Source organism: Triturus cristatus, chromosome 5_2 (genome assembly GCF_964204655.1).
Source record: "Triturus cristatus chromosome 5_2, aTriCri1.1, whole genome shotgun sequence".
NCBI lineage: Eukaryota > Metazoa > Chordata > Amphibia > Caudata > Salamandridae > Triturus > Triturus cristatus.
Window position 1 is genome coordinate 927309331 of NC_140588.1, and position 22969 is coordinate 927332299.

Sequence of the window (22969 nt, forward strand, 5' to 3'; positions counted from 1 at the left end):
TGCATACATAAGTAAATCTTTTATCATAATTATTTATCTACAATTGTACATTTGCTGTACCAAGACTTAGCCCTGATCACGCTTCAGCGGCGCCGGCAGTTTCGCCCTGTGACTGAACATCTTCGGCAGCAGGGGATCTCGTATTCCTGGGGGCATCAATTTCGCCTTATCTTTCGGTACAACGGCAAACTCCAACAATTCCATTCTTTAGTAGACTCTTGCCGCCTACTGGACCTAGCGGCACCAAGCGAAGAAGACGACGACTGTAGCACCGCTTCAGGGCCCGAGATCTCCCCGTCGAGATGGCAACGACAGGGCAGAAGACGCCGTCCTCGGAGACCGCCCAAATCAGAAATCGCTAGAAGCCAACAGGCAGCACTGACCGCAGCCACGGAGGCCCTTGCTGGAGAGGGCTCCACCGCCAAGTGAAAGTCCCGGAGTTTTTTCCTTTTTTGGACCCTCTCAATGCATCTCTGCTGATTCTGGGTGGGGAGGGTGCCCCTCCACTTGGCCAGACTATGGACCCCAACTGGCTGATTGACCAGTCGTCCCGGGACGACGGAATATCTTTAACTGTACCGGTTTGAACTGTTCTTGGGTTAGGGAGGGTTGGGTATTTTCTTTTTCTAGGGTTTTTGGGTTGTTTTGGAGCCAGTTCCCCTCGTCCACCTTCCCCTCGTCCACCTTCCCCTCCTTTCCAGATAGTTGGCCCTACTGACAGTGAGATGAGACCCTCTTTCCCCAGCTATGTACGCAAGAGAGGCTTCTGCTGGGTATGGTATAGCCAGTGCTTCTTTTTCACGTTAGATGCCACATAAACCGCTTGGGATCCTAACACTCAATGTCCGAGGCCTCAATAGTCCGATTAAACGCAGGGCGGTCCTCCACTATCTGGAACAGTCTGCCACGGACATATGCCTCCTACAGGAGACACATCTCATACCCAAAGACCACCATAGGATGAAGTCCCGTGCTTTTCCCACGCAAATGTTCTCCTCTAACTCTACTAAGTCAGCCGAGGTTGCCATCCTCGTCTCCCGCTCCTTTCAGGGTAGAGTACTCCAGAAGGAAGCTGAGATAAAGGGCTGTTTGCTTACATACCAGTTTCTAGTAGCAGAAGTTTCCCTTATAATGGGTTCCGTTTACGCCCCGAATGAGCGACAAGACAAATTCTTCCACGCAGCACTCACTGAGGTGACGGCTAACACAGAGCGACGCCTGCTACTGGGGGACCTGAACCTGGTGTTTGACAATCTTACCGACCGTTCTTGTCAGCGCACAAACCAGGCTGGGGCTTTTTTTCAGGCTGGGCTGGCCCGTGTCCAGGAGTTGGGACTCACTGACCTGTGGTGCCATTTTCACCCTCACAGTCGGGCCTACACTTACTATTCAGGGGCTCATAAAAGGTATGCCAGATTAAACTATTTCCTCAGCTCCACCCCGCTGCAGGTGCTTGCGACTGACACCGAGATTCTCACCGCGTCCTTATCAGATCACTCTCCAGTCATGGCTTCCTTTCAGTTGCCACGCGTCCAGCTACCATTACGACACTGGCATTTACGTGACACATTACTACACAAGGCCTCCACAGTTGACCAAATTAAAACTGCCATTTCAAATTATCTTTCCCTCAACGCTAACCCGGACACATCCCTTGCGCTTGCGACACAATGGACTGCTCTTAAAGCCGTTCTGCGGGGAGAATTCATTGCCATCTCGACAGCCAGTAACATAGAATGCAGTCGAAAACGAGCCGAGCTCACTAAACGTGTTGCAGAACTGGAGCAGATGCACCAACGCACTGGAGCGGCCAGAGCCTGGCGCCAACTCTGTGCGGAATGGAAACAACTCGCAGCACTAGATCAGGATAAGGCCGAATACGCGGCTCTCCGTCTTCGTCATTCCTACTACACCGGGGGCAATCGGTGCGGCCGTCTTCTGGCCCACAAATTGCGGGAAGCACGGCAGCTTCAAGGGGGGCAAGCTTACTTCAGATGACGCAGCCTTCGCGGAAGCCTTCCGAGACTTTTACGCAGAACTTTACTCGAGCGACCCCCTGGAAGCACTCCACAGTTCTGACTACCTAGAGGCCGCACAGATACCCGCCCTTAACCCAGCGCAAGCGGACCATCTCGATAGGGACAGAGGAAGTTATCGCGGCTATCTCCAGCCTCCGGCTCGGCAAATCGCCTGGGCCAGATGGCTATTCGGCAGCCTTTTATAAAACATTCTGTGCACAAGTGGCCCCCTTATTATGGGATCTATTTAACACCTTTGCACAAACTGGAGCCATCCCCGAGGAAATGTTAGAAGCGTCCATTGTAGTCACCCCCAAGCCCGAGAAAGATAAAACACTTTGCAGCGCATATAGACCAATCTCCCTCCTAAACGTAGATATTAAGCTCTACACGAGTATACTCGCGACTCGCCTAGCGCCCTATATGCCTCAACTGGTGGAACCAGATCAGGCAGGTTTCATACCACAAAGACAAACAAGTGATAATACAAAGAGGGTCCTGCACCTCATTGAAAAAGCGTCTTGCACACGGGGGGAATATATGTTATTGGCCATCGACGCAGAGAAGGCCTTCGATAGGGTGCACTGGCCCTATTTAGAGCGGGGGCCTGTTGAGATTCGGCTTCGGTGAGAAACTGCGCCCGCGAATACTGAACTGCTATCGCTCACCCAAATCCACAGTTCGAGTGAACGGTCAGACATCCTCCCGGTTCCCCATAGGTAGAGGCACGAGGGAGGGGTCCCCTCCTCTTCGCGCTTTATATGGAACCGCTTGCGCTGCGGGTCAGACATCACCCCCGCATAACCGGGATCAAATTCGGCGGGGATGTCCATACTATCAGCTTATATGCGAACGACATCCTGCACTCCCTTTCTAGCCCGATCCAGGCGCTGAGGGCGCTCTTCATCGACTTACACTGTTTTGCGCAGGCCTCGGGTTTTAAAATTAATACGGACAAATCGACCGCTCTTAACATTTCTCTCACTCCACACACGTTGGCTTATATACGGGAAGAACATCCTGTACAGTGGTCTGCCTCCACGATACTGTACCTGGGGGTGCAATTAGGCTCTACTATTCAAGCTACTGTCACTGCCAACCACGACAGGCTTCGCGCCCACATTCGCAAAGAATTAGGCCAGTGGAAACATCACACCCTCTCCTGGTTGGGCAGAATAGCGGCTTCTAAGATGACTATATTACCCCAGATTTTATATCTCTTCCAGACACTTCCTCTTCGTCCCCCCCGCTGGCTGGATTCAGCAAGCTCAGTCAGACTTAGCACACTTTATATGGCAGGGCCGCAAACCTAGGTTCAAGCATGCGATAGCGGTTCTGTCGCCAGAACGGGGAGGAGTAGGGATCCCTGACTTACAGCTCTATTTTTACGCCACGCAGCTTCGCTACTTAGTGGAGTGGAGCCGCCTCGAATCCGAGAAGCATTGGTTGTTCCAAGACCAAGCAGTTGCAGCTACACCCCTGCAGGGTATCCCCTTCCTCCACAAGACACATAGGCCACCTAATCTCTACGCATCCTATATCACGAGTACGACTATGGAGGCCTGGGACCGCACTGCCACCACCCACGAGCTGACATCATTTCCCTCCCCCTAACGCCATTATTTAATAATCCAGAATTCCACTCCGGCATGGACGCTAAGGCCTTTGCGAGTTGGCGCCCCACTCCTTGCCGATCTTTGGGTCACCTGTTTGACCTGGAGGGAATCATTCCATTCCCGCAACTCCGGACAGACTATGGTATTCCGGAAACGGAGAGACTGCCCTATCTACAGCTCAGACATTGGACTCTGCAGCCACAAGTTAAACCTGGCGCCCAATGACTCCTGACCACATTCACATACAACGCGGGGCGGGCACGATGGGAACGGGAGCTAGGACGGTCTCTCACCCACAAGGAATGGGACAATATCTATTATAGGGATCGACACACAGCATACCACACAGGCCTTACTGAGACACTGACTAAGGTGGTTACCTATTGGTACTACACACCAGAGCGCCTCCATCACTTAGATCCCCGTCAGAGCGCTCTGTGTTGGAGAGGCTGTGGGGAGGTGGGAACCCTGGAGCACCTTTTGTGAAGCTGTGACCGCTTTCAACCATATTGGTTCCAAATCCTCGACAAAATAGATTCTCATCTTGACACGCAACTCCCATGCTTCCCTGCCTACATCCTCTTGGGCCTACCCAATCCGATAACGTATCCACCTGTTTGACCTGGAGGGAATCATTCCATTCCCGCAACTCCGGACAGACTATGGTATTCCGGAAACGGAGAGACTGCCCTATCTACAGCTCAGACATTGGACTCTGCAGCCACAAGTTAAACCTGGCGCCCAATGACTCCTGACCACATTCACATACAACGCGGGGCGGGCACGATGGGAACGGGAGCTAGGACGGTCTCTCACCCACAAGGAATGGGACAATATCTATTATAGGGATCGACACACAGCATACCACACAGGCCTTACTGAGACACTGACTAAGGTGGTTACCTATTGGTACTACACACCAGAGCGCCTCCATCACTTAGATCCCCGTCAGAGCGCTCTGTGTTGGAGAGGCTGTGGGGAGGTGGGAACCCTGGAGCACCTTTTGTGAAGCTGTGACCGCTTTCAACCATATTGGTTCCAAATCCTCGACAAAATAGATTCTCATCTTGACACGCAACTCCCATGCTTCCCTGCCTACATCCTCTTGGGCCTACCCAATCCGATAACGTATCCTCTAAAATCCCAAAAGGGCCGACTGAACGCTATCGCCCTGGGGGCGGCCACTCAGAATATACTGCCGCTCTTCCCAGCCCCCACCACACTCTGGATGGTTGCAGAGACTCTGGCTAGTACTAGGGATGGAGAAGTTAACTCTCACTCTGGCGGGCAGGGGGTCTGAGTTCCCGGAGCTTTGGCGCCCCTTCCTAACATTGCTCATAACTGAATTCAGGGAACAGACCTGCCCCCGCTACCTCAGACTTCTACGACTTGCTGACACGCAAATCCCACAGGAGGGCTCTTCGCGTAAATCCAACCGACCACCATAACTCTCAGTATGTTCCATGATTCCTTTCTTCCCTTTCCCCACTTTGTTCTGTTTGGTGGGGGAGGGGGGAGGGGGTGGAGGGTGGTAATGTTGGGTTTCTTTTGTTGTGCTGCTTTCTTCTGTCTTTTTTAACTGTTTTTCTTGCAGACTCGCTCTGTGCATATTACCTTGGTAATGCCATTAATCGCGACACTTGGTGTCTGTAATACATGGTCGCTGGGAGCAGGTGGTCTTTTATTTTTCTCTCTTTATCTGGTGTGAAAATCAATAAAAGATTTAAACCTTAAAAGCGTGGCAATGTGCAGTCTCCATGATATTCACCGATACTGCCCATAAGAAATTGAGGCCAATAGCTTGTCTTTTATTAACTTTTGGATTGGATGTTGATGTGCATTGAACACGATTTTCTCCAGTAAGTGAAATATAATGACTACAGATCCATCTACTTAACTTAGTGCGATGGATTCCATTTAAACACTTGTCATAAATGACACCTATCATGTCGCCACAGGAACTCTGTTTCTTTGTATATGCCTGTGTAGATTCGGTTGCATTAGCTTCCCTCCTGCTTCTTTTTTATTTCTTAACTTTTTTGTTTTTGCAGTAGGAAGCGCCTTTTATTTTTATAAGTTTTTGGGCGTGATGTGGATGAGCGTTTGGGTTTCCACTGTCCCCTTCTGTGTGTGTCGTCCCCTCCCCCTCAGTGCAGGTGTGGGAGGAGGGGGTGGAAAGGGGATTTGAGGTGGGAAGGTGAAGGGGTTTGTCCTCCTTCCCCATACAGCCCTGGGCCCCTGCTCTCTCTCTCTCTCTTCATTTTGGTGTGACATTTTGACATCTGTTAATTACGGGACTGTTTCACTGAGGGATTCTGAGTGACATCAAATTGACAACGAAACCAAAGCTCGAGTTGTCTATGATGTCACTCGGAACCCTGAGGAGAAGAAAAACATCCCCGTAATTCACTTTTACCCATCTATAATTTTGTGTTGTGTGGCCCCAAAATCATCTGCCCCTGCTTTCCACTGCTATGCAGTGGCAGAGGAGTGTTTAGGAAGCCACCATAACACAGCCTCTCCTTCCTGTCTTAAGGTTTTGTTTGTTTGTTTTGTTTTTTAAATGTATCTGCAGTCTGTAACCAACCCGACCGGCTGTCTTCCCCCTTCTGCTGCTGTGCTTTCTGCTTCCATTCAAAACTGGCAAGCAGAGCTGCGCTTACAATCTCAGAGAGCCCTGTCACCCTTGCCTGGAAGGCATTTATGACGTACAACAGTGGGTAAAGAGCTTTGTTATCATGTGTTGCTACGTCGAGTTATGACATTTAGAAACTCAAATAAATGAGAGAAGACATACATAACAACATTATTAACTTTAATGTGTCCCTATTCTTGTGTAACGTCTTTGTGACGAATTATCCTATTTTACCTTCCTGTTTCTCATATTTTAATTGCCTCTTTTTCTTAACTTAGATTTTTTTCATACTCCTTCTGATCTTTGTTTTTCGTATGCGTTCTCAAAGCTATGTTAGCCAGTTAAATATATTATAGGATTGAATATATCTTAAACTATCTTTTGTATTGATTTACTTTTAGGATGTGACGAGTATGATTGATAACTATGGATACCTAGGGCTGCTAATTTCCTTTCCTTGTGTTTGATTATTGTATTGTAATCTTTGAATAAGTAGATTTGAGTACAAGACCTTGATTATCTCTTGGCCCGCAATTCTATATCACGGACGCCTTGCGACTTTCTTAGATTTCGTGTTATTATTATCCTTCTTTTTTCACTCCATTCTTAAAAACTATTCATTTAAACAGGTTTTAACAATTACTGTTATAAGAGATGTACATGATGAAACTGAAAGCTTGACGTGTTCACATTTCCTTGTAGCTGATACCATCAATCAAAGCCCTATGGTGCAAGATGCATTGCAAATGGGGTTCAGTCTGAGCAAGATAACAATGTTAATGGAAAAGAAGATTAAGACAACAGGCGAAAACTATAAATCTGCTGAGCTTCTAGTTGCAGATTTAATAAGTGAAAATGCTCAAGACCAACCTAGTGAGACCCACCCCACAAAAGGTGAGTAGGTAAAAGTAATACCTCTGTTATAAAAACATTTTTTCTTCTCAATTAAAATGGTTTTCTGTAATGCCATGTGGAAGAACTATGCTGGGATTAGTGACCAGTAAGGATATGTAATAAGTAACTGCCAAGCAAAATGTTCATTTAGTTTAAAAAGAGTAATTCATGTACTCTGCTGTCTTGCGACCCAGGTACAATAATGTTTGGACTCTGTTATTAGACCACAACCCATGCTTGTACTCCATGACTGGCACATTGAAAAACATAGGGCATTAAGTGAGTTATCATTTTGCAGCTGAAGCTTTTATTTAATATTGCAGTTTTAACTCAAGTGGACATTGTTTAAAGGAAAAACAAGTCCTGTTTACGTTCACAATACAAAAGAATTTGCATACAGGTCTAACTTGATTGCTGGCTGCTTTATTGAATGCACCTAGTTTGGATACACTGTAATACATTCCCTTTTTAGGTCTCGCCTGGCTTTCGCGTAAGCGATCGCTCAGCGAGACTTATATAGGGGCTTCCGAAAATGCTCCCAAAGGCTTCCCAGGCGGATCGGGTGGCGGTTACGCGCACAACCACGCGCATTCCATTTACCACCTGCTACTTCCTGCACGTTCGCCGCCTCACGCATTCAGAGAGATTTAGTAAGGGGCACAAGACCTTAGGAATGCGGTTTATGGCCAGTGCATGTGAGGCATTCAAGCGCGAAGCTGGCGTCTGGCATCGGACTTGAAAGCAGCAGACTGCTTTCTCCAGAACTTTCGTTATAACTCACACCCCATATGCTCGTTCCCTCCCACCCTTCCTTTGATGTCCGCTTTTCTTGTTGTTTACAACCCACGCCACACACTGCTGCATGCCGCACACTGCTGCACGCCGCACACTACCGCCGCCACACACTACTGCACGCCACACACTGCTGCATTACACACTGCTGCACGCCGCACACTGCTGCACGCCTCACACTGCTACACGAAACACTGCTGCACGCCTCACACTGCTGCACGCCTCACACTGCTGCACGCCACACACTGCTGCACGCCACACACTGCTGCACGCCGCACACTGCTGCACGCCGCACACTGCTGCACGCCGCACACTGCTGCACGCCACACACTGCTGCACGCCACACACTGCTGCACGCCACACACTGCTGCACACCACACACTGCTGCACACCACACACTGCTGCACACCACACACTGCTGCACGAAACACACTGCTACACGCCTCACACTGCTGCACGCCTCACACTGCTGCACGCCTCACACTGCTGCACGCCTCACACTGCTGCACGCCTCACACTGCTGCACGCCTCACACTGCTGCACGCCTCACACTGCTGCACGCCTCACACTGCTGCATGCCACACACTGCTGCACGCCACACACTGTCTGCAACCTGTGCCTATCACCTGAACACAACGAGTCCAGTTGTCCAGCCTGTGTATCCTTTCGATCCAAAAAGACCATTCGAGATCGAAGGGCTCGAAGACACATCATGGCACAGAGACTAGCTCCGGAACCAGAGGACATCTTTGATGAAGGCCCCGATGTCCCAGAAGAAGATTCAGAGGATCTCCAATTCATCTCCGAAGCAGAGGACTCAGACGACCCCATCACTCCTGGGCAACGAGTGAGTACTACTGCCCCTGCCCCAACCCCTCCAAAACCAAAGGCAGTGGTCAAGACTTCGCCTGTTGGCCCCAGTCGAGACCGAAAACATCCTTCAGAAGCCCCGCCTCCGGGCTCGGCTCCGAAGAAACAACAGAAGCCTTCCGGTAGCTCGGTACTGAGCAAACCGCATGTCATTGTCCCACCGGCACCGAAGCCAAAAGACCACTCGGCACCGAAATCGGCTCCGGCGCCTTCGGCCCCGAAATCGCCAAAGCCCATAGATAAACCGGCACCGAAGGTTCCCAAGCCTAAAGATCCAGCTTCGGCTCTGAAACCATGATCGGCACCGAAACAAACGGCTAAGGACTCTGATACACCTCCTAAAGCCAAAACCTACAGGGATCAGCCAAAACCTCGCTCGGAACCGAAAAATTCGGCACCAAAAATGGTTCCCGAGGAACAAGAACTTTTTCACCCAGATCCCATCGATCCAAGGCAGAAAAAGATTTATATTAACCCAAAGACTGGACATGTCACGGCTGTGCCATGTAAAAAACGGAAACTGGATACACCATCTACACCAGTTCCTGTACACAGGAAGGACTCTGCAACATCGCCTATGCCCCCTTCCTCCCCTACACTGCCTTCTAACCCACCTCTTTGGCCTACACCACCCTTACCTGTAACTTCTCCATCACATACACCACCTCCAGATGATGATGATGACCTAGAGGGTGGGGGTGATCCTAATGACCCGTTCACGGATCCAGATACCTCACCACTTGATGATTGGGCATTCCCTCTCCCAACAGACATGCCAGAACCGCAGCCATATCCCTCCAAACCATCTCCTCCAGATGATCATCTTGGGTTTGGCCAATTATTAAATAGAGCGGCACTTTACCATGGCGTTAAAATGCACTCCGACTCACCAGAGGAAGACTTCCTCTTAGATACTTTTGAACAATCTCAAAAGTCAGTACAAATCCTACCTATGATCAAAGGAGTCATTAAGCACGCCCCGACGTATTTAAAGACCCCGTCCGTGCCAGGGTTCTTAACCCTAGAATAGAAAAGAAATATAGGCCTGCCCCTGAAGATCCTAATTACATCAAAGGACAGTTGCCCTTGGATTCTTTGGTCGTTTCCAATGCTAGGAAACGCGCCAACTCCCAAACCACAGGAGATACATCACCCTCGACAAATAATCCAAACTGCTAGAAGCCTCTGGCAAAAGAGTAGCAGCTCAAGCCGCTAATCATTGGCGTATTGCCAACACCCAAGCACTACTAGCACGATATGACAGGGCACACTACGATCAGTTAGAGAATCTCTTACAACATCTGCCTGAACAGTACAAAACCCAGGCAAATGACCTTATCCAGGAGGGAAACCTTATTTCAAATGCGTCAATTAAATGTGCGCTTGACGCCGCAGACACCGCCTCTAGAGCAATTAACACCAGTGTGCTCCTTAGATGACATGCCTGGCTACGCATTTCAGGCTTTAAGCCAGAGGTACAAACTACCATACTTAGTCAGCAATTCAAACAGGAACAGCAGTAGACACTGCCCTTGAAAAAATGAAAAAGGACACCGAGACTGCTAAGTCCATGGGAGCATTACAGTCTCCACAAGCACGTGGCTCCTTTCGGCGCTCCTTCTGTGGAAATATGGATTTTTCTGATCAGTTATGTCCCCTATCTTGGACCCCAACGGTTCCATGTATGAATCACAAGTACATGTATGTTCCCTCCAGTTCTAGTTATGAAGACGCAAACACATGTGCGTCCACCGCCAACATGTCCTTTGTCAGATCCGCCATGAAAAGGCCGGATATTCCATTCTTAAATATGAAAGGCCACCGGCTTTATATGGTTCACTTATGCCATTTTACAGTCCAGGCAAGTAGGCCCTGATTCTGTCATCGAACTCTTCTTGCCTTCTGCCTCTGAAAGCTCCAGTCTGAGCCTGCAACCGTGACCATGAACTTTGCCTCATTCTCTGCGCGGCTCACGAAGCCTGACATCAGCTTGCTGCCTGCCAAGAACTGTATTTCACCTTCGAAATTATCTGCTCCGTTCCCTGCCCGATGCATTCCTGTCTAGTAGTTTAAGTAAACATTCTTCCAGCTACCGAGCAAAGGCTCGGCTTCTCTGTCCTCATGCAAGTAATTCATAGCCCTGTTACCATGGAAGGTTTCTGCCCCTTGCATCTCATATAGACACTTAGACACTTAGACGCTTGTGCACGCACACACAGTCAGTATAGAATAGATTTTGTCCAAGAGACTTCCCTTTGTGGATAACATAGTTCTTTAAACATGGGATGTTAGATATGATTTGGGATTAGGTTGACTTGACCCTCCAGACTTCTTGTCTCCACATGTAGAGCTAAATGTCAAGCCCCCTTCACCCCCTAGTTGCACGTCAATCACACGTCATGCTGCTGCGCACGCATCTATGCCAAGTATAATCTTATAGATCCACCTATATATGACATCATAACCAATTATGTTCCTTTTTACTCCTCATTACGCCCATTTTCGGTTACGCATGTGAATCGTCATCTTCCTTATCAATTGTTACGCCTACCGCATTCGCTTCATTGTATTGTATTGTATGTTCTATAAAAGTCATTTCTTGTCAATCATGTATGTACTTCACTTCCTGAACCTTCGTGGTGACGGAACTTGCCTCTTATTTACTGAGCTGTTTTATTATGTTTCTGTACCAAATTAAGTCCCGGTAATTAAATTATTTACCACATGAATGGCGCCCGAATAGGGACACTTTCTCATCTCACGCGCCGGCGGTGAGTTGCAGGCCCGGTCTCCTGCCACAGCTGGACGGACAATAACGCGTACCAGCAGGATTTCCTGTATCTCCCTCCGGTCAAGCGGGGGCGACTGAGGCTGCGATCAACACCCAGACGAGGCGGTGAGAAGTGCGAAGTATCCCGACCAGAGCCTAGCTGAGAGAGCAAGATCCGAGGTATACAGAGGCCCACCAGTTTCCGAAGTCCCAAGTCGAGTCCAGTCTCCGCAGTGTTCGAGTCGAGTCCAGTCCGGTTCAAGTTCAGTCCAGTTTCCGAGGCCTTCCGTTTCCGAGCTACCCGGTGAGTACCATTACTGGGGAGGCTTTCTGACGTGCACATAGTTTGTGCCGGTCAAGACGGGTTTGGGTACACAAATCCGGTCTGCACTGTTTCAGCAGTGTATCTGTACTGTTTAGCAGTATATCAAGTATATAATTCAGTTAATGTCGAGTATTATGTTTAGTGATTTAAGTTTTCCTTAGATCATCATCATTATTGATTGTTCAGGTAAATGTTAAATGTTAAATGTTTTAAGTACGTTCTGCATATTGTGGTATGAATGACTGTTCATTATCGTGGTTACTGTATTAAGTTTTGTTTTAAAATCAAGTATCAGATTAGTTCTCAATATGCCGCTCTTTTCAAAATTAAGACAGATCACAACAAGAAAAGGGGTACTCGAAGAAGCCGTTCCTATTCCTCCTAGGGACACTCCAGGGTACTTCATGTATCATAAACATGGCTTAGACGCTATATTATTTCTTGATTTATGGGTAGACTACACCAAGGAATTACCAGAAAGTCAGAGGTGGCCCGCAGCGGGGACCTGGGATGCAGAGTGCATCATGAAAGTCGAGGAAGAGTTATGGAAAAGGAAAGTCAGACAGTCACAGAAAGATGCCGTTGAGTTATGGCGTAAAGAATCTCATAGACGTACAGAAAAAGCACTCCGACAGGAAGAGAAGAATAAAGAGAGTTCAAATAAAGTTCGAGAAAGTCTATTAATTGAGGAAGGTATCCGAGTGAGATCAGAACAAGTAGACAGACAAAGAAATGCCCTTATGAATGGTATGTATCCCCTTCTGGCCGAAGGATTACCTAAGGCTACTCCAGAGATACCGAAAGACTTGCCAACCCCATTATTTCCAATAAAGGTACATCCTAAGGGGCATCCTAGAACCGCAGAAGATGTTTTTCTTTCCTCATATTTAGATGACGCAGCTCCCGAGTATGCTAATTCCGCCCCACATAGACCTCCTGTCAGGGAGGTTCAACGCCAAGATCCGGTACCCGTATCTCTACAGCAACGAGTTCCGGCAAGCACATCTGTTTCTACATCTGTCCCTGCAGATACTTCTATAGCTGTGTCCACACCTATAGTTGCTGTATCGCGTTCAAGGAATCCTTTCACGCCCGACACCCCAGATGGGGCTACGGGAGGTACTAGCAACACTTTTTCTACGCCACCCAGAATAAATAAACTTACTTTTCAAGAGTCAGGACATTCACGTACACCCAAACTCATAAATGCCCGCACGCTTAAGGAACTTCTTGTAGATTGTAGATATGACCCTGTGCCCGGCAAAGAGGACGAAATGACCCTGGCATCATTACGTATCAGACGAGCCGCGGTGTATCTAGGGAAGTTACCAGGAATGACTGCGCATCTAGATAATATATATCATTTTGTTCAAACAGGGCGAGATTCTGAATGTATTAACAGAGCTATGGAATATCAGAAAGTGGAGATACAGGGGGAACTGTTACGTTTCCTCATAAATTGTGTGATCAGAAATCAAGACCGACCAGGGGTAGACCCGGAAGCAATGCAAATTCTTACCAGATGGAGTCAGAATATATCAGAAGGAAGACATGATAAGCAGAATTGTATAATAGCCATGTGCCGAAAGATCCGAAAAGAAATAGAACGCCTACACGAAGAAAGATTAGCGGTAGACCAGTTCGAACAAAGCGAGGAAGAAGGATCAGGACTGCCCACAGGACAGTCAGACACTATAGCCTATGTAGGTAGAGGAAGATCTTGTAATAGTAATAGATGTCTTATTGACCCGATACGTCCGATATGTCCAGACAATAACAGGAGTTTCCCAACACCCATAGTCCATATAAGGTCTAACGAGCATTCGTTCCAAGCAGCTGACAAATTACTCCGAGAACGAAGGGGTTATCATTTACTCGATTCTATGGATGAACAAGAATTAGCCAGGTCAGCTGTCCATTGGGTTGACAGTCCCGGAAAATATAGTGATGATACAGTAGCACGCACATTTTTGAATCTCACCCCAGATGAACAGCGTTTAGCTGGGATTTATATGATTCAACAACTCCTTATACTATATCAGAGTCAGCATTCGGACCCTGGTCCCTTACCTGATATATTGACTGAATTACTCATGAATAGATGGAGAGGTTCAGGTACTAAATTAATTAAAGAAATACTAGAATCAAGAAAGCAATACATTCTTTTTGTATGTTCAGAACATGTTTCACTACCCATTAAGGAAAAAACCACGTATTACATGGACAGACAGAATCCTCTACGAGAAGTACACCCAATAAAGGGCGAGGACAATGAGTTTAAACGCGTATTTGTATACACGCCCATATCAAAAATAGAATTGTTAGAAATGAAGAAAGTGGTACCCAGTCATGACAAAGATCCAGCGGGTTTTCACCGAGAAATTAAAGACATGTTACTCATGGGAGAGTATACCTATCCCGACATTATGACAATATTAAAGGTATTAATGCCTGCTGGCATTTATGAGAAACTCAGGGAAAAAGAGTGGGAGGTAGGAGACCAAAAAATAGAATGGTCAGTATTAGAAGCAGAAGAAAAGGCCCGAACTGCAGGAGCAGGACTTGGGGATAAAACTAAAGCACTACCAGGTTTATTAGTACAGGTACTGCCACGTTTATTAACTACGAAAAAGGAAGATTGGGGTACAATTTCAGCCTGTAAACAGAAGCAAGATGAAGACACTAGTGATTACTATGCCCGATTTGAAAAATGTTTTGGTATAAATAGTGGCATAAAAGCAAGTAGCGAATCATACCCACATCTGTTTGTAACAAAATTAGTAGAAAATGCCCTGCCCCAAGTAAAGAATAGAGTATTAAAATTCGAGAGTACCTGGCAAGGTAACACTCCATCACAAATGTTACAAATGTTACAGTACCATCACAATAGAATTAGAGAGGAACAAGAACATGAACACAGACGCATGAAAGACACAAAAATGAAAATGCTAGTTTCTCAGACAGTTCCAGCTGAAGGACATAAAAAGGGTATGACACATTCCGGTGATTCAGCAGGACCTGTAAAAGGGACATGCAATTATTGTAAAAAGCCAGGTCATTACGTACACGATTGTCCAGTTTTGAAACATAATATCGCCATAGGTAATACAAAAGAAAGACCACGGCCACCTAGACAGGATCAGAATGAACAAGGAGCTCCGCAGCACGCACAGTCCATGCCAGCTCCACCACAGTCTGTACAGTTTGTGCCAGCTGCACCGGCGCTGCCCGTTGCTGCCACACAAACCACGACACGACAACTGTACCAGACCGCACAGTACGACTATCCTGATTACCAACGATACGCATGAACCAGCCTAGAGAGGGAAGTTGACTTACCCCTTATCGAGATCCCTGTAGATCAAGAAGGACCTTATGTACATAGTGAATTGTTAGGCCAAGACAGAAAATTTTTACTCGATACAGGGGCAAGTCGAACGACCATAAAACGTAGTGAAGTTCCAGGGGCACCCCTCTCAGGCTCTCAGAATATCTCCCTTGGTTTTTCAGGAAAACCTATTGTTAATGAAGTGTCACAACCTCTTCCACTTACGATAGGACCTCTGACCCGAACTACCGATTTATTGCTTACTAAATCATGTCCAGAAAATCTGTTAGGAATAAAAACACTGAAAGCTCTAGGAGCCATAATATGTTGTTCTCCGGAAGGAGTAAGATTGTTTTTACGTGATTTTAAAGGTCACTATGTATCTAGAGACATGGATCCCCGACTGCAGACTTTACCTACACATCTATGGGCACAAGGCCCTACTGATGTTGGTTGCATGAATATTACACCATATCGAGTCACATTAAAGGCAGGAGTGGTACTACCACGAATGCGACAATACAAGTTACCCCCAGATGCTGTAGTGGCTTTGCTGCAAATTATTGACGAGCTCATTGCCCAAGGAGTGGTTGTGGAAACAGACTCCAATGTATGTAATTCACCAATAATTCCGATTCTTAAACGAACAGATCCAAAGGCCCTGCCAGTATATCGATTGGTTATTGATCTGCGCGAATTAAACAAGTGCATTGTGCCACAATTCCCTATGGTCCCTGATATCTCGTCATTATTGACAGCCATTGATTCCGAAGCAACATTCTTTACTGTAATTGATCTTAAAAACGCCTTTTTCAGCGTCCCAATAGATCCGGAAAGCCAATATTTGTTCGGATTTAGTTTAAATGGACGTAGCTTTAAATTCTCACGCGCACCTCAAGGATTTACAGAAAGCCCCAGCATCTATAGCCAAGCACTGAAACGAGAACTTGACAGTATCCACATGCCAGTTAACACTGCCTTGCTTCAATATGTCGATGATCTGTTGATCACCGCTAGAAGCGAACCCGAATGTGAGAAAGCATCACTGACAGTTTTACAATTTCTAGCTGAAAAGGGACACAAGGTGTCCCCTTCTAAGCTGCAATTCTGTGTCCAGCGAGTTATTTACCTTGGTCACTCGCTGTCCAAGGAGGGAAGGCAGCTTACACCAGACCGCATTCAGTTAATAGCTAACATGCCAATACCCAAGACACAAAAGGAGGTGCGGGCTTTCATAGGCCTCACTTCATACTGTAGACAGTGGATCCCTCAATATGCATTTCTAGCAAAATCGCTCATTCAGTTGACAACACAGGAGGCAGCCACATCGACTGTTCTCCCTTGGACTCAGGAACATACACAAGCTTTTGAAAGCCTAAAGAAAGCTTTATGTCAAGCACCTGTTTTAGCAACGCCATGTTACAGAAAACAGTTTACACTCTTTGTTACAGAGCGCGAAGGTACTGCCTTGTCAGTACTCACACAGGAACAAGCAGGAGCACACAAACCATGTGCTTATTTTTCTAGTACATTAGATCCAGTAGCTCAGGCTCTTCCTGCGTGCCTGAAATCAGTGGCAGCGACAGCTTTAGCAATACGACAAAGCGATGCCATAGTGTTAGGACATCCATTGACAGTTCAAGTACCACATGCGGTAGAGGTTCTTGTAAATAGAACGCAAACACAACACTTGACTATAGCGCGACTTACAGGGTACGAACTTACATTGTTCCAGCCACATATAGAAATCAGACGCTGTAACACATTGAATCCTGCCACACTTTTGCCAGTAATCGGAACAGACCCACTAGCCCATGACTGTATTGAAGTTATTACTATAACGACGAAACCCAGACAAGACTTAACCGATGTCCCATTGTCAGATCCAGACCTGACATTGTATGTAGATGGTTCATGTATGAGAACAAATACAGGAGAGTTAGTGGCTGCTTACGCAGTCACAACAGATACTGAAGTCATTGAAACAAATCATATAAATACTTTGTCAGCTCAAGCCGCAGAGCTCATCGCTCTGACACAAGCCTGTATTCAAGCCACAAGTAAAAAAGTCAACATATACACTGATTCACGTTATGCATTCGGAGTTGTACATGACTTCGGCGTGCTGTGGCGAGAGAGAGGTTATTTAACTTCCCACGGTGCCCACATTCAACACGGACCCCTCATTCATGCTTTATTAGATGCGATACATCTACCGACTGCAATATCAATTATGAAATGTAAAGCTCATACGAAAGTCACTGATATCATTTCTCAAGGCAATGATCTAGCCGACAGAACAGCTAAACAGACTGCTCAAACACAAACATCCGACATGACAAAGATAATAGTCCCGACGCCGACACATTGTATGACAGTTAAAGATCCTACTTTTGACGTAATTGACATCCAGACACATGCTACACCAGATGAAATAAAGAAATGGACCGAATTAGGAGGGATCCAAACGGATCAAGGATGGATTATGAAGGAAAAGTCTGTGTGGTTCCTTCCTGATTCAATGGTCCAAGTTATAATTAACACTATACATAGTCCAGCACATCTAGGAGAAAAAGCTATGCTAGATAGCATTCAACACATTTGGTTCAATAAACATTTACGAGCAGCAGCCAAACAAAAGGTCCGTACCTGTATGATCTGTTGCCAGTTCAACCCAGGAAAAAGCGTTTCCGTAGAACAGGGTGGATTTCATCCTCCTGATCACCCTTTTGAAGTCCTCCAGATGGATTATATCCAGATGGAACGATGTCGAGGATTCAAATACGTTCTCGTAGTTGTTTGTGCTCTTTCCCGTTGGACGGAGGCATACCCGGTTTCAGATTACACTGCCCCGACTACTGCCAAACAGTTGGTTCGAGAATTCTTCCCACGATACGGTTTACCACGTGTTGTTCACTCAGATAACGGCCAGCCGTTCTCATCCGAATTAATGAAACATGTTTCACTTTTGTTAGGTTATCAGTGGAAATTCCACTTTGTCCGACACCCTGAGGCAGCAGGTCTCGTAGAAAGACATAATCAGACCCTGAAAATTAGATTGTCCAAAATATGCAGGGAGAAAGGTGTCGACTGGGTAGTAGCACTACCAGTTGCACTCTTTTACACAAGAATGGTAGCACACTCTCGAACAGGGCTATCCCCGTATGAAGTGATCTTCGGCAGACCACCAAATATGTGGGGGACGCCTATGCCACGAAAAATAACTGATATTGACTGTAATATGCTGACAGATTACTTAGCTTCCTTGATGTCTGCACTACAATCTTGTCGTTCACAGGTAGCTGCAACCTTTCCCGACAACACTGAGGTGAAACCCCTTGACGTAGTTCCGGGGGACCTCGTTCTTGTGAGGAATTTCGACCGAAAGACTCAGCTGGAGCCCAGGTGGAGATCACCCAAATTGGTTCTGCTCACCACAAGGACAGCCGTGAAGATCGAAGGCAGAAAAGGATGGGTGCATTCAAGTCATATCAAGAAATTTCATGGACTTCCTTCGGATGTGAATAGCCCACCTCGTGTGTCTTCACCCATTGACTCAAAACTACCTTTGGCTGAGGCCAACAGTCAGGAACTTTATAAACTGAAACTCAGGCCTAAACCGTCGGACGATTTGATTGTTTAAGTCCTCTCCAAGGTGAAGCGGTTGAATCTGTCTCCGACATGTATCCCTTAGACCTGAATCATGGAAAATCGCGAAAAATGTTGAAGCGACATGCGTACTGTAAATCATTGCGTAGCCATTGCATAATGACGTTATTAATTTTGTTTTTCTTGAGTCTTTTAATAATTACTGCAAGTATATTGTTGCACATATATTATCCTATTTCTAGACCTGTTTACAATGTTACTGCTGAACATTCTTTTAGTGAATTATCTCCGCTTGAGTTGTCTTATAGATTTGCGCTGCGCAATAACACTTTTATTAGTATGTTACATCACTCCCATCAGGTTAGCAATGCTACAAATTGTTGGATATGTGGCCGACTCCCTCCCTATCAGAATTATAAAGGAATTTTACCTCTCTTTCCATACCCGTTCACACACAACGGCTCCTGTGGAGCATGGTTTAGTTTAATTAATTCTCTAGATTCAAATTCTGCAGTTTATCAAGATAACTGGGTATGGGGAAATTTGAACTTAATTTTACTTAAGGTCTGCTACCCCAACAAGGAGGGACTTCCCCAGAGAACAGGAACTGATCTAGAAAACGAAGTGTATGGATTAGGTAATTTCACGCTTAATCTTATGATCCTAAATGTCGAATCCGAAACTACTCCAATTTTGCCCGCTATGTCAATATTTCCAGTAAAGGGTGAACTATGTGTAAGGAAAAATGGTTCCATACATATGGGCCATAGTAAATGCACGACTGTAGTAGAGTTTAGTGATCAAGGCAAGTCCACATTTAGAGCTCCCCGCCATTCCTATTACATATGTGGTCAGACGGCATATGTACGTTTGCCTCTAGACTGGGACGGTACTTGCTATATTGGATTCCTTTTGCCACCTGTTTTTTTAGCTCCTCCTGATTATCACAGAAATATTCATTTAGTAAATAGTAGAGTAAGGAGAGATCTCTCAATAGTCGATTACACTGAAACAGCATGGGAAAAATACACAGATTTCAATAAAGGTCTCTTTCCCTATATAGGTACTGTTACTAATAGTAAGCTGATACGTAGATTAACTAGAACCCTTGAAGCAGTAGTGAATGAAACTATTTCCGCTTTAGGCAATTTAACAGAAGAGCAGTCTGCTATGCGGATTGTTGTGCTTCAAAATCATCTTGTCCTTGACGTCATCCTGGCTGATAGGGGCGGAGCTTGTAGGGTCATCGGATCAAGCTGTTGCATTTTCATACCAGAAAATTCGCCATCTGTATATAAGGCCATAACTCGCCTTCATAAGATTGTAAGCCAGATACACCAGAACCCAGGCACCTGGACTTGGTCCGGTTGGTTTTGGAGTATATTATCTACCTTTGGATGGAAGGTCCTATCTTTCCTAGGTATTGGCCTCCTCATACTATTCAGTTGCTGTCTATGTCTACAATGTGGACCAGCGATCTGTGGTCTGTGTGCCACATCGTGTATTCCACCACCAAGAATTCATTCGTCACGGAAGAAGAAAGAAGAACAAATGATGTTATATGAACAGATCAATGGATTGATGAAGATTGATATCTCTTAACGGGCAAGTAGGGGACAAGGAGGGAATGTGGAAATATGGATTTTTCTGATCAGTTATGTCCCCTATCTTGGACCCCAACGGTTCCATGTATGAATCACAAGTACATGTATGTTCCCTCCAGTTCTAGTTATGAAGACGCAAACACATGTGCGTCCACCGCCAACATGTCCTTTGTCAGATCCGCCATGAAAAGGCCGGATATTCCATTCTTAAATATGAAAGGCCACCGGCTTTATATGGTTCACTTATGCCATTTTACAGTCCAGGCAAGTAGGCCCTGATTCTGTCATCGAACTCATCTTGCCTTCTGCCTCTGAAAGCTCCAGTCTGAGCCTGCAACCGTGACCATGAACTTTGCCTCATTCTCTGCGCGGCTCACGAAGCCTGACATCAGCTTGCTGCCTGCCAAGAACTGTATTTCACCTTCGAAATTATCTGCTCCGTTCCCTGCCCGATGCATTCCTGTCTAGTAGTTTAAGTAAACATTCTTCCAGCTACCGAGCAAAGGCTCGGCTTCTCTGTCCTCATGCAAGTAATTCATAGCCCTGTTACCATGGAAGGTTTCTGCCCCTTGCATCTCATATAGACACTTAGACACTTAGACGCTTGTGCACGCACACACAGTCAGTATAGAATAGATTTTGTCCAAGAGACTTCCCTTTGTGGATAACATAGTTCTTTAAACATGGGATGTTAGATATGATTTGGGATTAGGTTGACTTGACCCTCCAGACTTCTTGTCTCCACATGTAGAGCTAAATGTCAAGCCCCCTTCACCCCCTAGTTGCACGTCAATCACACGTCATGCTGCTGCGCACGCATCTATGCCAAGTATAATCTTATAGATCCACCTATATATGACATCATAACCAATTATGTTCCTTTTTACTCCTCATTACGCCCATTTTCGGTTACGCAGGTGAATCGTCATCTTCCTTATCAATTGTTACGCCTACCGCATTCGCTTCATTGTATTGTATGTTCTATAAAAGTCATTTCTTGTCAATCATGTATGTACTTCACTTCCTGAACCTTCGTGGTGACGGAACTTGGAGCAACCGATTATAATCGTTCATTGGAATAAAGCCCATTCCGAACCTCTAATACCACGGATTCTGCCTCTTATTTACTGAGCTGTTTTATTATGTTTCTGTACCAAATTAAGTCCCGGTAATTAAATTATTTACCACACTTCTACAGAGGAGCCTCCAAAAATATGTGCGCAGACATCTCATCTACATTCAAAGCCACTACACAAACATCCCCAAGTAGAGGATATTTTAGAGGCGGATACAGAGGAAACGACAACAAGGGACGATGACGATGTCGAGGTAATAACAACACTCGCACCTCCCCTGCCACAAAACAGTGACTTTCCTCCGCTCCCCCCAGACCATTCCACTCCAGTCGGGGGCAGACTAACACAGTTCCTACCTGTCTGGAACTCCATCACAACAGACAAGCGGGTAAGACAAATTATCCAGTATGGTTACTGCCTGGAACTCACAACTATGTCACCAGACCATCTTACGCTCCTCAAACAAGAGGTTCTCTCATTGCTCCAAAAACACGCAATAGAGCCAGTTCCCTTAGAACATCAAGGGACAGGGGTATACTCACTCTACTTCCTAATCCCCAAAAAGGACGGGACTCTAAGACCAATACTCGACCTCAGACCCCTAAATCTGTATATACACTCAGATCATTTCCATATGAGCACTCTTCAACATGTGCTCCCACAGCTGCAACAAGGTGATTTCCTTGCCACACTAGATCTCAAGGACGCCTACTTCCACATCCCCATACATCCTGTGCACAGGAAGTATCTAAGGTTTGTGGTGGACGGACAATACTGCCAGTTCACAGTCCTTCCATTCGGGGTAACAACCGTGCCCATGCTATTAACAAAATGTCTGGCAGTAGTAGCAGCACATCTCAGAAGCCAACAAATGAATGTCTTCCCGTATCTAGACGACTGGCTAATACAAGCCAAGTCATTCAACAAATGTGTTCTACACACTCACCAAACCATCCAAATCTTACACAACTTGGGGTTCACAATCAACTATCCCAAGTCTCATCTCCAACCCTCTCACATACACCAGTATCTAGGAGCCACCATAAACACTTCCACAGCCCTAGCATATCCCAGCCCAGCCAGGATAGCCAATATACAAGCTCTTATCACAAAATTTCAAATACAACACTCCCTTCCAGCAAGAGTGTTCATGCAACTCATAGGCATGATGGCGTCATGCATCTTCATTGTGCCTTATGCAAGACTTCAAATGTGTCCCTTGCAAGAATGTCTAGCACGTCAGTGGAACCAGGCTCACGGACAACTCACAGATCTGGTGTTGGTGGACAGCCGCACACATCGCTCTCTACAATGGTGGAACATAAACAAACTTGTCCAAAGGCCGGCCGTTCCTAGAGCCTCTTCCACAGATAGTGCTGATAACAGACGCATCACTCACAGGATGGGGAGCTCATCTCCTCGGACACACCAC

At 46.2% G+C, this 22969-nt stretch overlaps 1 protein-coding gene across 4 annotated transcripts in view; it reads left to right on the top strand.

The window, feature by feature from the left end:
- XIAP (X-linked inhibitor of apoptosis) overlaps nucleotides 1-22969 on the top strand; it is a 380737-nt gene that overhangs the window by 306245 nt on the left and 51523 nt on the right. For all 4 annotated transcript variants that reach the window (XM_085608130.1, XM_085608129.1, XM_085608128.1 and 1 more), the window contains one exon: nucleotides 6972-7163. In XM_085608130.1, the coding sequence (XP_085464256.1) occupies nucleotides 6972-7163 (192 nt within the window). The remainder of the gene's footprint in view (nucleotides 1-6971; nucleotides 7164-22969) is intronic.